Raw genomic sequence first — 15,980 nt, forward strand, 5'->3', positions numbered from 1 at the left:
GAGGAGGGGGAAGGCCTGACTGGAATACAGCACGTGTGAGGAAGCAAGAAGGGAGAGAAGTCAGGCCTCCTTATATGTCTCAGGGAGGACCTTGGACTTGACCCCAAGGGCCACAGGAGGACACCATATATGAGATAAGGGACCATATGACACCCAAGGCTCATCCAAGGGCACTTCCCTCCCTGTGCCTCCAGGTCAGCTACCAGCACCAAGCCCCCCACCCCCTGCAGCCATGAGCAGCTGGAGCAAGAACCACCTCGGCACCAGCAGCCTGGAGCCCCTGGAGGTCGTCATTATCGGTGAGTACCACCCTGGGCAGGGGAGGGCTGCACCCAACTCTCCGGGGTGCCCCTAGGATCAGAGGTCAGGGGTCAGGCAAGGCTCTATCTGGCCTTTTTTTTTTTTTTTTTTTTTTACAATTGTTGTCTTTAAAATCGGCCACTGAGTGCTCACTGTGTGCCCAGGGCTACGCTTACACCGTATGCAGTATTGTTTGATGTAACCCTTCTAAGAACCCGCAAGGCAAGAGCAGCGAGGGCGCAGGCCTGGTCCAGAGTCTGTGTGGCTGGTGCGTTCCCTGTGCCTGGCAACCCACTGGGTGCCTGAGGGACAGGGTGCACAGCTGTTGTGTGGTCCTTCCTGTCCTCAGGTCTGCCGAGAAGGGTGACAGACAGCCCCTCCTCCACACGAGCATCAGGTTGAACCACACGACATGTGGTTCATTTTTGTAAGTCCAAACTGTTGAACATCAGCAGTTTTGTGTGGTTCGTTCTTTCATAGTGCTGCACAGTGGGTAATATTCTAAATGGCACAAGATAAAGAAAGAGGGGATGATAATAATAGAAGCAATGTTACGAGGTTAATTGCCCAAGGAATGACACAGATAAGCTGTGTGACTCATTCAGCAGGACGCCCACAGGTGGTTTAGCACCCCTCCTGAGCACCCCTCCCCAAGCCCAGAGGCTCACCGCGCCCCCCCCCAACACACAGCAATCTGTGCCTCCGTATTTCGCTCCTCCACCTGACCAACCAGGCTGTGAGCTCTGGAAGGACAGGACTCCTTCTTAGTTAGCTCAGATTCTCTGAGTAGCTGTGTGGCCACCGGCAAGGTAATTAACATCTCTGTGCCCCAATTTCCTCCAGTATAAAAGGAGGAAAAGAGTAGCAGGTGCTTGCTGCAGTCACTGGGGGAGCTCAGTGGGATAACGTGGACACTCAGGGGACTGGCACGGTGGCCACAGCTGTCGGTTTATGATTAATTTATTATTAAAATCCCTTGACACAAAGCTTGGCACACAGTAAGCGCTCAATAAATGTCAGCGGTTACTACCACGAAGTTGTTTCAGCAGTACAGCTCCTGGCACCTAGTAAGCTCTCAGCAATTGTTCATTACTTTCTAGTGATTGTTAGTATATACTGTGCCTGGCGTGTGCTAAGGGCTTAATAGATGTTTTATTTTTATGAATGAAGAGTAATTCAATGACCGAGTCAGGTCAAGAACAAAGCCCTAGGCAGTTGTGAGCTCCCACACCTCAAAGTGCTGGTCCTCTGACCCCGCCCTCTCTCCCCAGGCAATGGTCCTTCCGGCATCTGCCTGTCCTACCTGCTCTCTGGCTACACCCCCTACGTGAAGCCGGATGCCGTCCACCCACTTCCCCTGCTGCAGAGGAAGCTGCTGGAGGCCCCGGGGGTCTCCATCCTGGACCAGGTGGGCCAGAGCTCCAGAGGGCAGGGGCCCACACCTCTGCCAGCTGGGAACTCTCCCAGCTTTCCCAGGGCAGAAACCAAAGTGTGCATTTGTTAGAAGCAGGACCAAACACGGGACAGGAGAGGCCACAGAATCAGCCATGGGAACTGAAAGAGAAACCAGGACTCTCTTTTGAGATCTACAAATGCCACATCAGCTTGTCTGACCCCCCTGGACCAGTGGTTCTAAACTGGGGACCCTTGGCAGCACCTGTAGGCAATGTCAGTTGTCACAGCTGGAGAGGTGCTGCCACTGGCCGAGAGGGTGGTGGCCAGGGGTGCTATTCAACATCCTGCTATGCACCGGACCACGCCAGTCACAGAGAGCACCCTGCCCTCAGTCCCCAGTTCCACTGCCTCCTGCCCAACTGGGCTCGCAGAGTCCCCCCCACCCCCACGCCCCTTGCCTCCCTAGAGGTCATCCATTTTGCACCTCCCTTCCAGGCAGCATCTGACCCCCAGGTCACCAACCCCCCAACCCCCCAACCCCCTTCGAGTTGGTGGGTGAGGAAGTAAGCCACGTTTGGTCCAGATCAGCATTTTTCAAAATGCTTTCTACAGAACACTAGTTCCTCAGTTAATACGCGGAGAAAATGTTCCTACTCCAGTCTGTCTGAGGAACACTGGGTTTGGCAAAATTAACCAGCTGCAGGACTTGTCAGAGCCTTTAACATGCCATGTGCATTGTCTCCTTCTGAGAGGCAGCCTTTCCCCACCTCTCCAACTGCCTGATATTAGGATGGGAAAGCGGGACTGGGCAGCCTGCCGCCAGCAGCCCCTCTGACTCGTGTGCCCCCTCCAGGACCTGGATTACCTGTCTGAAGGCCTCGAAGGCCGGAGCCAAAGCCCCGTGGCCCTGCTCTTTGATGCCCTCCTGCGCCCAGACACAGACTTTGGGGGAGACGTGGAGTCCGTCCTCACCTGGAAGCTCCAGAAGGAGCGAGCCATCCCCCACGTGGTCCTGGGTCGGAACCTGCCTGGGGGAGCCTGGCACGTAAGTGGGCCCAGAAGGGGTGCAAGGGGATTTGGGCCGAGCCTACATGAAGTCTTGGGGAGACTCCCTCCTCAGCTCAGGGTTCAGACTGTTCTGTTTCCTACCTTCCCCTATTCACTGCCCCCTCCACTCCCCCTCCCTCTCCCATTTCCCTGCATGAGTTCAGGCTTCCTGGACCCTCCAGCCTGAGTGGGTTGGGGGCTAGCAGGGGTCTGGACCAAAGGACCCTTTTCCACACAGTCCATTGAAGGCTCCATGGTGACCCTGAGCCAAGGCCAGTGGATGGGGCTCCCGGACCTGCAGGTCAAGGACTGGATGTGCGGGAAGCGAAGGTGAGGCAGCCCTGGAAAGCCCAGGGCGGGCAGGGAGGACCCAGGCCTGCCCCCACACCCAGCCCAGCAGCCAGAGGTAAAGGGGCTTCAGGGCTCATTCGTCTGCCTTTCTCGTACCCCAAGGGGAAACTGAGCTCCGATGGGGAAGGGACTTGCACAGACCCACACAAGAAGTGCTCAGCAGAGCTGGGCTGACCCAGGCCTCTGGTCCCTCCTCCCTCATGATGCACCCTCCCCCTGCTCCCCAGTCCTCTGGCCTCCCTGCTGCCCCTCCCCCAGTCTGAGCCTGGCCTGGAACAATCTCTTTCCTTCTAGGTCAGCTAAAAGGATACACTTCCTTCCTTTATTTATTTATTTCTAATGCTCTTGCATTAGGAACACAACCTCACTACTGAAAACTGAAAATTGAGAAAGAAAAGACAACTCACCCCAATCCCACACATCTTGGGGTATTTTCTTCCCTTCTTGTTTCCTGCTCCTTAACAACCTCCCTGCACACCGCCACCCTGGAGAAACACATCACTGAGTAAATGTGTCCCAGCCTCTGCTCCCCCTGGGGCACGAGACATGGAGTTGCCCAGTGGTCCAGGCAGAGGGTCACCCCCTGCCTGGTCGTCTGCCCTGTTTCCTCCACCCTCAGGGGCCATGACAGGGGGCACGCCGCCCCCACCTGGCAGGCACCCCGCCTCTCCAGGGTTCACTGTTCATCTCTCTGACATTCGTCCCTGAAGACTTGGTAGGAAAACGTCCAACACACAGCAATGTGTTAGCAGGCAGGAACTTAAATTTCACTCGTAGACATTACCCTTTTATATCCAACTTCTAAAATTTAACTTTATGTCACAGCACTTCACGTGGTGGTGACGGCATTTGCAACCAGCCTTTTACAAGGCCACATAATATTCCCCAGGGAGGGGGAGCGACTCCATGGCCCACTTCCTGTGTCCAGGGCCCTGCACTCAGACACCGGAGCCAGAAACCAGGCAGATGCACTCCCTGCCCTCGAAGTGCTGCCGCGGGCCCTAAGTCACTGCCCCGTCACGGAGCCTTTGTCCTTTCTAACGAGCCATTTCTAAGTGATACCGAGGTGACATCTCAGCCCAGGTCTTTAAAAAAAAGGGGGGGATGAGAAACCCCAGAGCGATTTCCAGAGCCCCAGTTTCAGTAGCCGACCCCCAAGCTGGGTTGACTGCAGTGGCCTTGGGGGATGTGTTGGCATGTCACTCAGGATTCCCGTTAGGTGAGTTCATCTCTAACATCCACAGCTGGGGCCAGTACCTTCCCTGAGGGCACCCAGGCAGACTCAGGGAGGGGCGGGAGGGTGCCGCGGCCTGCTGCCTGAGACAGTGGTGATAGTGACAATAAGTAGTCCCGGCTGTCACTGAGTGTGCTGGGGACCAGGCTAACAGGTGCCCTATAAGGGCGGCTTTTGTAATTAGCCTATTTACTGAAACATGTCATGTGTATAGAAAAGTCCACAACTCCTATGTGTACAGGTGGACGAAATTTCTCAGAGTGGACACACCTGGGTCCAGCCCCCCAGACTCAAGAAATAGATCCCCTCTCCCCAGAACCCCCTGGACCCTCCCAGTCCCCTCCGCTCACTCCTCCCCAGAGGCGACCCAGTCTTGACCTCTAACTCCATACATGAGTTTTGCCTATTTCTGAATTTATGAAAGTGCAATTCTACCATATCCATGTTTGATGCTATTTCATCCTTAGAGGTAATATTAACGGTGGCCGACCCTTTCCCGCTACTTACTGAATGTCCAGTTCTCTTCTAAACTCTTCATTTATATCACCATCGTCACCCTCACTTTGCAATGAGGAAACTGAGGCAGAGAGTTTCAGGAAACAGCTTACTGTGGCAGGGGCAGGATATAAACCCACGGCACCCGCCTCTAGAGGCCGCCCTGAGAAGATACTCTTACCGCCCCCGTTTTACCGAAGAGGAGACTGGAGCTCTGGAAACCACTAGGCCAAGTGTTAAGGCTGGTGGGTGCACAGCCGTAGTTGGCTCCAGGGCCTGGTGCCAGCCTCATCATCCCCTGTCCCACGTGATCGAGGCCCCCACCCTGGTCCACTCTCTGTCACTCACCCTTCCATGTCCTTCCCCGCCAGAGGTCTTCGTAACAGCCGTGCCACAGCCGGGGACATTGCTCACTATTACATGGACTACGTGAACAAGAAGGGCCTGGGCCACCACTTTGTGTCTGGCGCTGTGGTCACAGCTGTGGCATGGGGGATGCCCGAGCCCAGTGGCACTGGGGCCCAAGACCCCAGCCCCCTCTTCCAGGTGAGCGGCTTCCTGACTGCCGAGGACCGGAGCCCGCAGCCCTTCTCCCTCTGCGCCCACAACGTGGTCCTGGCCACAGGCACGTCGGACAGCCCGGCCCGGCTGGGCATCCCCGGGGAGACCCTGCCTTTTGTCCATTATGAACTGTCGGCCCTGGAGCTGGCCATCCGGGCCGGCACACTGACTCCAGCCTCGGACCCCATCCTCATCGTCGGCGCAGGGCTGTCGGCAGCCGACGCAGTCCTCTACGCCCGTCACTACAACATCCCGGTGATCCATGCCTTCCGCCGGCCTGTGGACGACCCCGGCCTGGTCTTCAACCAGCTGCCCAAGATGCTGTACCCCGAGTACCACAAGGTGCACCAGATGATGCGGGAGCAGTCCATCCTGTCGCCCAGCCCCTACGAGGGCTACTGCAGCCTCCCCGAGCACCAGCTGCTGCTCTTCAAGGAGGACCACCAGGCCGCGTTCCAGGACCCCAACGGCCTCCAGAAGGTCTTCGGCATCTCCCTGGTGCTGGTCCTCATTGGCTCCCACCCCAACCTGTCCTTCCTCCCTGGGGCAGGCGCTGACCTCGCCGTGGACCCCGAGCAGCCGCTGAGCGCCAAGAGGAACCCCATCGACGTGGACCCCTTCACCTACCAGAGCACACAGCAGCAGGGCCTGTATGCTGTGGGGCCACTGGCCGGGGACAACTTCGTGCGGTTTGTGCAGGGTGGGGCCCTGGCCGTGGCCAGCTCCCTGCTGAGAAGGGAGGCCAGGAAGCCCCCCTAGCACTCTGCCTGGCACCCTCACACCTAGGCCCTAAAGAAGAGGGGAGGCCACCACAGCCCTTCTGGACACAGGGTGCCCAGTGAGGGAGGGGCCTCTCTCGGCTCCTGCGGCAGTTTTCTCGTGTGAAGAGGAGTGGGAGCCTGGGCTGCCTGGACGCTGGGCGGTGCTCAGGCTGGGAGCGATGGCTGCAGCTCCACGGAGGCCCAGACCTGCGGTTTGGGGGAAAAGGTGACAGTGTGAGCGGGGGGCACCAGGGCCAGCTGGGTGCTGAGCCAGGACTCCAGGCCCACGCCTTCCAGATTCAGGTTCCAAATAAAACCAGCATCTGCCTCTACTCACGTGTCTGAGAACTCTGTGCTTGGGGAAGGGCCTGGTGTCCAGGGGGCTGCTCTAGGAGCTGGAGGTGGGGGTGAGGGAGCAGCACAGGGCCATATGGGAGGAGGGCCTTGGGCTGGGGGTGGGGAGACAAGGGACGGAGGTGTGGCAGATGAGAAGGCAGTGTTAGAGAAGTGAGGGGAGGGTGTGTGAGGAATGGGGTGCTGGGGAGGTTTTCCAAGGCCCCTCCCACTCTCCCTTGCAGCCTGTTGTTGCCCTTCAACCCTCATGCTCACCTGCTCCCTTCACCTGCCCCAAGGCCTTTGCTACGCAGCCTCTAGCCCACTTTCCCCTGCTTTCTTTAACCCTTCCTCCTCTTTCCACTCTCTCAGCGTAAGAATCACTTGCTCAAAGAAGCTTCTTCTGATACAAACCCCTCCACGAGCATCAGGGCAAATCCCCCCCTCATGGCCCAAGATGCCACCTCTTCATAGCAGTTTCGTTTTAAAGGTTCATTCATTTGTGGAATCTGTCCAGTTTCTGGCTCTGCCCACTCGGATGTAAGCTCCAGGAGGCGAAATATCCCTTTTGCCCATTATTGGGACCCAGGGCCTAGCACCTAGCTTTGCTCCTTAGCGCATCCACTGGAGTGTAAAGAGGATGATCGGGGGCGAAGACTGGTTCTGGGAGTGGACGGCTGAGGGGGCCTCATGCCCATACGAGGGAAGGATGGGTGCCCGCGGGAGTGGCGGTGGAAGCCCAGCGAGTGGGCACCGATGCCTGGAGCTGGGTCACTCCATACTCGGCAGAGGGCGCTCTGTACTCGCCGGACACCGCGCTCCGGCCCCTGCGGTGGCGCCACCGGCGGGGTTGGGGGTACCTTGGTGGAGGGGGGGGAATTGGGAGACTTTCAGGGAAAGGGGGAAACTCCCAGGGGCCCCTCCGCCCGCGCGCAGCCAGACCCCCACCAACCCAGCGCCTACTGGGCAGCCCCCTCCCAGGCTGAATCGAGGTTCAGTCCCCAGATCAGCACCCCCCGCGGGCAGCCCTCAGCCGCCGTGCGCGTCCTCCAGGGGAGGTGGGGCGGTGGAGACCAGGCACGTGGCTCGGGGTCCGGGCGGAGCGCACACCCCTCCCCGCCTGGTCCCCCGGCGCCCGCCCGTCCCCGCGGTGGCCGCGGCCGCGGGGGCCGAAGGAGGGAGGGCGGGGCAGCTCCGGCGGCAGCGCCAGGGAGGGGGTCGCGCGGGGGCGGGCCGCTGGCTGGCGGGCGGGGGTCGGCGGGCTTCCGGGCGGCGGCGGGCGCGGCGCGATGTGCGAGCGGGCGGCGCGCCTGTGCAGGGCCGGCGCGCACAGGCTGCTGCGGGAGCCGCCGCAGCAGGGCCGGGCGCTGGGCGGGCTGCTGCGCTGGGTGGGCGCCAGGATGGGCGAGCCCCGGGTGCCGCTGGTCCCCGACGCCCCCACTGCCCCCGACGCCCCCGCCGTAGACCCCGGCCCCTGCCTGGGCCCCGCCTCGCTGCGTGGGGGCACCGCTGTCATCCTGGACGTGAGTACACTCGGGCCGGGACCCAAAGACCCCTCCTCCCATGGGAAGACCCCCAACGTCGCCCTCCTTAGTCCTCTCCGGGACCCACGAGGCCCCCTCCTTCCTGATCAGGGGACCCCCGGCCCATCCCCCTCGGCAGATCGGAGCAGGATCTGCACCCGGCCACTCTGCATCCCAGAGCGCGAGCCCCCAGCCCTTCCAAGTTCCTATCGGTCCCGATCCCGGTCCATTCTCATCTCTTGACCCGGACGAACCCCCTCCTCCCGTCCCCTCCCTCAGCTTCTCGGGATTCCCCATCTCTCGGAGCCGGGATCCTGGAGCCCCCTGGACCCAGCCACCGCCCCCTTACTTTTGTCCAGGCCAAATTCCCGTTTTTCCAGTCCTGGACGTCAACCTCTACCCTCACTCCTTCCCAGGACTGGAGCCCCTGACGCCCCCAGCCCCCTCCTCCTTTCCATCCTGAGTCCCCGCTTGAGTTGCTACTTTCCTAAGACCACCTTTCTCTTCCTGAGCCCTTGTATTCTCATCCTCCATCAAAGACCCTTTCGCTCTGCCACCCTCTGAGAGCGAAGGCCCCCCCCTCTGGCTTTGCCTCTCCTTTCCATAGAGTGGGAGCCACCCCCATTGGCCCTTAGTCTGGACCCCCGCTCCCCCATCACCACCCCCACCCATTCTGAGTCTCCTCTGCTCTCCATTCCCTACCCCACCCCACCTTCCATCCCTACCCACCCCCTCATCCTCTCTGGACCCCTGCCCACCTCTGGGAAGCCGGCCCCACCTTCCCCTCCCCAGTGGGAGGGAGACTTTGCAGGGTGGGTGGCAGGGGATGGGGGCCTTGCCCTGTGGAGGGCTAGGGGAAGGTGGAGGGGCTTCATCTTGCCCACCCCACACCCCCAATGACAGACTGCAGGGCGATGGGACATGCATGTCCCGGTGAGGGTCCTGCCTGGTCGGTGGCTCCAGGGATGGGAGTGTTTAGCGTGTGCGTGGTGGGTGTCTGGGGTGTGTGTGTGTGTGTTCTGCACATCCCTGTGAGTGTGGGGGAGCGTGGATTTTATCTCTTCTTTCCTGGAACCCACAGCTGGCTCCGAGCAGAGAGGTCTGGGCAGGGCAGGGAAGGTGGAGCTTTGCTGGGAGTGCTTGCGGTCCTAGTGCCCCCCTTCCCGCACCCATGCACAGCCGGACACACAGGGAACCCTTCCTCCCAAGACCCCAGCAGAGTTCACAGCTGAAAGCCCTGGGCCCACTCGTGCAGGGAAGCCAGTCCAGACTCTTGGTTCTCTCCTCTAACGGTACAGGAGGGGGGCTCCCGGTCCCGGAGCGCCACGTGAGGGCTCTGAGCCTCCCTTTCCTTATCTGTGAAGTCGGGTGATGAGCAGAGGTGGAGACTCAGGGCTCATGCAGCCTCCTGGAGCCACATCATGTGACGTGTCATTCACTTAACACCCAGGCCCCAGACCAGGCACCTGAGGGTGGACCCCGGCCTCGAGGAACCTTGTCACCAGGAGCACAGGTGTGGGGTGCCCAGGTTGAAGCTTTGAGGAGGGCCTGGGGTGCTCTGATATCTGCTGCCCTTTCTGCCCCTGCCACGGAGGCTCCTGCCCAGTACCCTGGAATCAGGGTCAGCTAAGGAAGGGGGGTGATGTCTGAGAAGCCCTCCTGAGCTGCTGCTTCAGTTTGTCACAGCCCCAGGTGCCTGGTAATGGATGCCTGCCCCGCTGCTTGGAGGGGTGAGGGGCAGCTATCCGTTATCCCAGGGAAGGACCAAAGGTGGGATGGCCAGAGGGGCCAGTGCCTCCTCCTCCTCCCTCCATCATGGTTTACCTCGTCCCAAAATACCAGGAGGAGGAGTAGTCTGGTCTCCAAGCTCAAGCCGTGGTTGGGGGTGGGAGCATGGGCCATCCCCCATTCCTGCCTGATGCAGCAACTGGGTTTCTGAGCTCCCAGCGCACCTCCCCACCCAGAAAAATCCCATCCTGCTGTCGCTGGCCCAGGTGCCAAGCCTCAGGGTTCCCTTAGCAGACACTCCTGTTCAGGTTTAACCCAGCCTCCCTGAAGAACACTAGGGCTCCAGGGGTTGGCAGCGGTGTGAGGATGTAAAGTTTATGGCTGCGTCCATGGGACACAAATTCTGAGGGTGCGACAGTGTGTGACAGCGTGAAGCCACGTGGACCGACGGCTCTGCGAGTGCACCCCCAAGCATGTGGACTGCATGAGCCAGTCTCCACATGCGTGTGCGTGTGTCTGTCAGAGTGGCTGTGGGCAGGCTGGCGGCACAGAAGGGAGGGTGGGCGGCTGCTTCCGCTAGGGTAGCTGGGAGGGCCTCTGCCTGCAGTGTCCTTCCCCCGCCCCGCCCGGGGTTCTTACCAGCGGGGGCTCCTCCTGGGGAGGGAGAACGTGGGGGCTCTGCTTCCCAAGCCACCTGGGGAGGAGTGGGATATCTGTGTCAGGTCAGGAGCCGCTGGAGGGCGCCTGCTCCCCTGGCCCAGGGCTGACTCAACCAACCTCTCTTCTCTGCAGATTTTCCGCCGTGCGGACAAAAATGGTGAGTTTCCCTCCCAGGCTGGCCCCTGAATGAGGACCTGCTTTTTTTCAGGGCGAGGGATCATGGGTAGGGACTGGACAACCCTGAACCTAAAGGTGAAGAGTGCAGGTCTCTGGAGTCTGAAGGCCAAATCCTGGTTCTGCTGTGCCTCAGTTTCCACTCTGTACAGTGGGACTCCCATAGTTCCTGCCGAGCAGGGGTGCCAGGAGGGTTCTGTGAGCTGATGTGTGTGACGCCAGGATGGCCACAGTAGATGCTCGGTGTGCTTCAACCCTTATGCAGCTGGGCTGGACCAGGGCGGCCCAGGTGCAGGCCTAGAAACCGCTGCTGAAGGAAGCCCCCAGCCTCACTCGAGGCCCCTCACAGGCCCTGGCACACTTCCCTCCTCACAGCGGCCTGATGCAGTCGGTGCCGCGTCCTCTGCTCTGTCAGCTCCACGCTGGCCACTGGCCGAGAGGTTACGCGACTTGACCAGGGCAGCCCAGCTGCGTGAAGGCAGGAGAGGCGCTGTCGCAGACCCTGGCCCGTTTCCCCACATCACGCAGCCTCCCTAACAACGTGACTGGCACGTTCTTCTGCCAGAGAGGGTGCGACCCTCCACTTCTGACTGCTTGGAAAGGCGGTGTGTATTCTGATGAGCCTCCAGCCTCCCCTGCACGGGATAACCGGATAACCCAGCTTACTGAGCCCCACCCAAGCCTCGCAGGTGTGACAAAGAGCTGTACAACTTCCTATACATACTGTAGCCGTTATTCTTGGGCCCATAAGGACTCTACACGGCTCTAACAAAAGCACGTTCCCTCTCCAGGCCTCAGTTTCCCCATCTGTAAAGTGGGGTGACAACACTTAACCTGTCTTCTTCCCTCGGCTGTTGGGAAAATACGGGCGATGTGAGGATAGATGTTTTTACGGAGAATTAAGCAGGGCTCAGTGCTTATTTGCTTATTTACTTAAAAAACACTGATTGAATGTCGAGGTTTGTGCTGGGAAGAAAGTGGGGAACAGATGGTGCCTGCCCCTCAGGGTCCTCAGGTCCCCCAAAGCTTCAGGTCCCAGTTCCTCTCCTGCTCCAGCCTAGGTCCCAGCACTCCCTCCCTCCCTGTCCCTGGGAGTTGCTGTCGACCTGCCCCCCCCACACACACACTGTGGTGTTGGGGAACATGAGGCCTTGAGGGGTGGGAGGTGATGCACGGGCCTGGGCTGGGAGGCAGTTCTCAGGGGTCTCCACCTCTTCCTCCCATCCCTGGGAGTAATGGCCCCTCCCAGGCCTCTTGGGACAAAGGACCATCAGAGCAATTCCATATGGAGCAAGGAGAAAGGAAAGGGATGGGGGAGCTTCAATGGGGCTCAAGAAATTGTGGTGGCATCAAGATTAGAGAAGGGGGTGAAGGGACTTGTCCCTGTCGTGGGCCTCACACCCAGCACACAGTAGGTGCTCAGTGAATGCCTGTAGATTTAGGTGATGGATTTATTCATGGGTGCGAGTGTAGCCCTGGGGTGCAGTGGTATGTCTGGCTGTGGTTTTCATACATGCTGCCGGGAGTATGTGCGCCCAGGTGGATGTGGGGCTGTGTGTGCGTGCGTGGTGGGCGGCACCCTGATCTCCATTCAGGCACCAATGGGCTTTCGTCTTCATTACTTGTTCTCTCTCAGTCAGAAGCAACGGTTCAGCCCTGAGCATAGCCTCAGGGCCCTCAGTGTCATCCCTGCAGCTCCCCCCACCCCTGAGGCCCAGCCCACTCCTCATGGGGCCTCAAGTCTTCCCAGCCGCCACTCCGTGAGGGTTGTCACCAGGGTTAATGTGGAGGGGGGATACGGAGCCTATGGGAGAGAGGCGGGGCCCCTCTGCCACAGAGGCTGCCTGGGTCAAAGCCCTCACTCAGCCACTTCCCAGCCAGTCACCAACTCTCGGGCCTCAGTTTCCCCATCTGTACGTGGGGCTGTTGAAACTGGTATGCATCTCAGAGGGCTGTCGTGAGGCTGCAGAGTGGAGCCCTGGCCCCCTGTGGAGAACCGCTGAGCCCCTCAGCTGGGGAGGGCCAGGCGTTCCGATTCAGCCCAGCACGGTTTGAAAACGGTGTGTGGGCAGGGGCTGGGGGTGGTGCGCACGTGCGGGTGAGAGTGGGTGTAGTAGCAGGCAGAGACACACACATCACGTGCACACATTTGTTGAACACAAGCAGATGCTGCCCTCCCCAGGCATCCTCGGGAGTGTAAGATGCCTGGGGGCAGAAGAGGGGAGTGTGGTCTCCGGCTGGGCCCTGGGCGGGCGGAGGGCCCGAAGGAGACAGGCCCTCAGGGTTAGAGGGCAGCCTCTGGCCGCCCTCTCTGAGCCTGGACTTCTCCACAGAGACTGCACTTCTCTCCAGGGATGCAACTCCTGGCATTTGAAAGGTCACTGTCAGAAGAGGCTGAGCTCATGCTAATTAGGGAAGACACCTGCAAATGGCCCACTGGGGCGGAGGTGCCAGGCCTGCTGGCCTAATTGGCCAGGGCCTGGCTGGGCAGGAGAGGTCACTTCCCTCATTAGCTGATCTGGGTTCGTTAGGGCTGTGGTGGGACATTCATGGTAAATGTCAGCTGGGAAGGCTTTGTGCTCTGGAGGCCTGGCGGCCTCTCCTGCCTGCCCTCCTGACTACAGACTGGACAGAGGTACAGACAGGCAGGAAGACGCGGGTGGGGGCAGGGAGACTGCCCGCCAAGCCCGGGCAGACAGGAGTAATCAGTCATAGCACACTTGCCTGGTCTTGGCCTCAGCACTTCCATGGAGCCCTGGGGCTGGAGGTCTCACTACGAGACCCTGCCCCACGTTGGGTTGAGAGCGTGGACTCGGGAGCCAGACCGCCTGGGTTGGACTCCAGCTGTGGGGCCTGCGCAAGTTGCTTAACTGTCCTGCCTCAGTTTACGGAACTGTAAAACAGGGAGGGGGTGGTGCTACCATGCCACGGGGTGCGCTGAAGCATAGAGTGAATACACAGTAAGAGCCCCATGTGTCTGCCCTGATTCCACACTGTGGTTCCTGGTTTTCATTACCAATCTTGCCAAAGGGAACTTGGAAAGTCTGCCCAGACTGCAAAGAGCCACAGCTTAGAGTTTACGTATTTCACAGGTATCTGGCCCTATTCATGGTAAGTTTCTGGATCTTCTATGTGAGTGTATTGGGGTGGGGGGCTCTTGTGTTTGAAAGTTACAAACTCCTCCCTCTGTGTCATTGACGCCTGAGCCTCGAGGGTGAAGGGGTCCTGGGACCTCACCCCCAGCCCCCCATGCACGCACAGGTGCACACATTAGTAGCCTCGCTCTCTCCCAGCCCCTGATACTGTGTGACAGGTGGAGGGAAGTCTCCACAGGGTGAGGGTCTCCCTCCCCTGAGCTGGTCCTTTTGCCCTACTCTGAGCCCACACAGAGCTGCTGGGAGCAGAGATAGAAGCTCCAGAGCCTTTAAAATGTGAGAAGGACCTCGCTCAAGGAGTCTGGGCTCAAGGAGGTCTGCCAGGTACAGTGGGGCAGGCTGTGCCCTGCACAAGGGCATCTCCCTAAAAGATTTGAGGGCATCAGGTCCTGCCTGCACTCGGGCTCCCAACCCATGTGCCCTGAGGCTGGGCCTCATCCCCCACCCCCAACCAGGAAAGGGCACCTCCTTCTAATCCACACAGAGGTGCCCTGGGGGCTTGCCAGGGCTTTGATTGTAGCCTAGCTGGAAGTCATGGAAGGGGGTCTGCATAGAGGAGCAGGGCCTTGCAGTGCAGTGTTGTGGGCTTGCCATTCTCCCTGACCTCCACTGCCTCCCACAGACACAGCTCCTTTAAGGAGCAAGACCGATCCTGGAGGAGGGGGAGTTGGCTGCAGGGGGCTGGAGATGAGCTTGCCTGAGGTTCGTCCACAGGTGTGCTCAGGTAGGCGGAGCCAAGGGTGGAAACTTGAGGGCTCTTCCTCCTGAAGGCCCTGGAGTTCTGCGGTGAGCCCCTCCCTCAGTGGTCCTTCCACCCCCAACCAGGAGAGCTTCAACAGTTGTGCCAGGGTGACTGCAGGTGGAGGGAGAAGAGGCGAGATGGGGCAGGGGGAGGGAAGGGCAGGTGGCATGCGTCAGCTGCAGTGCCCTCTTACAGAGGCCCAGCCCCTCCCCATTCCAGAATCACAGCCCCCAGGCCTGAGGAGGGCAGTCCAGCACTGGGCCCAAGCCAGGCACCTCCTTTCCTTGTGGTTTGGCATCTTGACGGTCACATCTCAGACCACTCAAAGGCTTGGGTCTGAAGTTTGCCGAGTGGATTCGGCAGAACGGAGAGGGGTTGATCCCTCTCCCCAAATCAGGATGTGGGTGCTGGCACTGGAGATAATTTAAGTGTGGGGAGATTATCTGGGTATTTGGAAGAGAGAGAGGGATCATCAGACTTCCCGGCTTTGGACGTACCTCTTACGGGGACGGTGCTGCAGTGCACAGTGCCTGCCCTGGGTGACCAGGTGCATCACATGAGGGAAGAGGGCCTGGCAGTGAGCACGCGCTCACTGTTGAATTCCTGCAGAGCAGGCAAGCTACTTCTTGTTTGTTGGCTTGAGGATTATCTCTAAGTAGGTGTTGGTCTGTTGGTTTGGGAATTTGCTGAATGAGTCACTAACTCTCTGTGAGCTGGAGTTTACTGGTTAATTCAGGGATTAGCCTGCAGGCAGGGATTAGCTGCTGGGGTTTATCTGTTCCATAGTTTGGGAGTTGTCTGGATTTGGGGATATCCTATGGCTCAGACACCAGGCACTCTCCCTCCTTCCTCCCTCCTTTGCAGACGATGGGAAGTTGTCCTTGGAGGAATTCCAGCTCTTCTTTGCAGATGGCGTCCTCAATGAGACAGAGCTGGAGGATCTCTTCCACACCATCGACTCTGACGACACCAAGTGAGCTGGGCCCTGGTTGCTGGAGTGGGGCACCCAGTGGGTCTGGAAGGGACCTTCCTTCTCCCCCAGGGGCCAGTCTCCACTGTCCACGACCCTGGAGGCGCAGGGGCCCTGCAGTCCCCCAACTCATTAATCCATAAGTCAGAGGCCCCCCGCCCCACTTCTGGGGTGATTCGGGGAGCGGGCCAGTTGCTACCACATTGGCAAGTTGGTCTTTCTGAGCACACGTGGCTGAGCGGAGAGACCCTACATTCTGCAGAACAGACACAGGATGATGAAGGGAGAAGCTGGCGGTCACGGCACCCTTCTTCGAACTCAGCCCAGTTCTGACCCAGCGCCTGGCGCTTCTTCCTGGACCCAGCACTAACGCCGTTGCTTTGATCTCAGGGGATCCCATCTGCAACCAAACCTTATCCCAATCCTAACTCCACTTACTTTTTCCTTTCAAGTTTACTTTCAGTATTACTTTGTATTGGTTTAAGGTGTACAGCAGAGTGATTGGACAATCACATACGTTACAGAGTGTCCCCTGCCCCGTGTTTCCAGCA

At 59.4% G+C, this 15,980-nt stretch overlaps 2 protein-coding genes across 5 annotated transcripts in view; both read left to right on the forward strand.

Annotated features, from left to right (window-relative positions):
* Positions 1–6,466, forward strand: part of OSGIN1 (oxidative stress induced growth inhibitor 1) — a 40,127-nt gene extending 33,661 nt beyond the window's left edge. For 3 of the 4 annotated variants that reach the window (XM_053914769.2, XM_071219981.1, XM_024556038.3), the window contains 5 exons: positions 195–299; positions 1,572–1,708; positions 2,549–2,740; positions 2,981–3,072; positions 5,194–6,466. In XM_053914769.2, coding sequence (XP_053770744.2) covers positions 233–299; positions 1,572–1,708; positions 2,549–2,740; positions 2,981–3,072; positions 5,194–6,142 — 1,437 coding nt within the window. In that variant the 5' untranslated portion in view covers positions 195–232 and the 3' untranslated portion in view covers positions 6,143–6,466. Of the gene's footprint in view, positions 1–194; positions 300–1,571; positions 1,709–2,548; positions 2,741–2,980; positions 3,073–5,193 lie in introns of those variants that run through there. The other variant, XM_071219982.1, reaches the window with a different exon arrangement.
* A 1,300-nt stretch (positions 6,467–7,766) lies between these two features.
* The window catches only part of NECAB2 (N-terminal EF-hand calcium binding protein 2), a 28,545-nt gene continuing 20,331 nt past the window's right edge, over positions 7,767–15,980 (forward strand). The window contains exons 1-3 of the mRNA XM_045191717.3: positions 7,767–8,000; positions 10,521–10,545; positions 15,324–15,432. Of these exons, the coding sequence (XP_045047652.2) occupies positions 7,767–8,000; positions 10,521–10,545; positions 15,324–15,432 (368 nt within the window). The remainder of the gene's footprint in view (positions 8,001–10,520; positions 10,546–15,323; positions 15,433–15,980) is intronic.

The sequence above is a fragment of the Desmodus rotundus genome, chromosome 12 (genome assembly GCF_022682495.2).
Source record: "Desmodus rotundus isolate HL8 chromosome 12, HLdesRot8A.1, whole genome shotgun sequence".
Taxonomy (NCBI): Eukaryota; Metazoa; Chordata; class Mammalia; order Chiroptera; family Phyllostomidae; genus Desmodus; species Desmodus rotundus.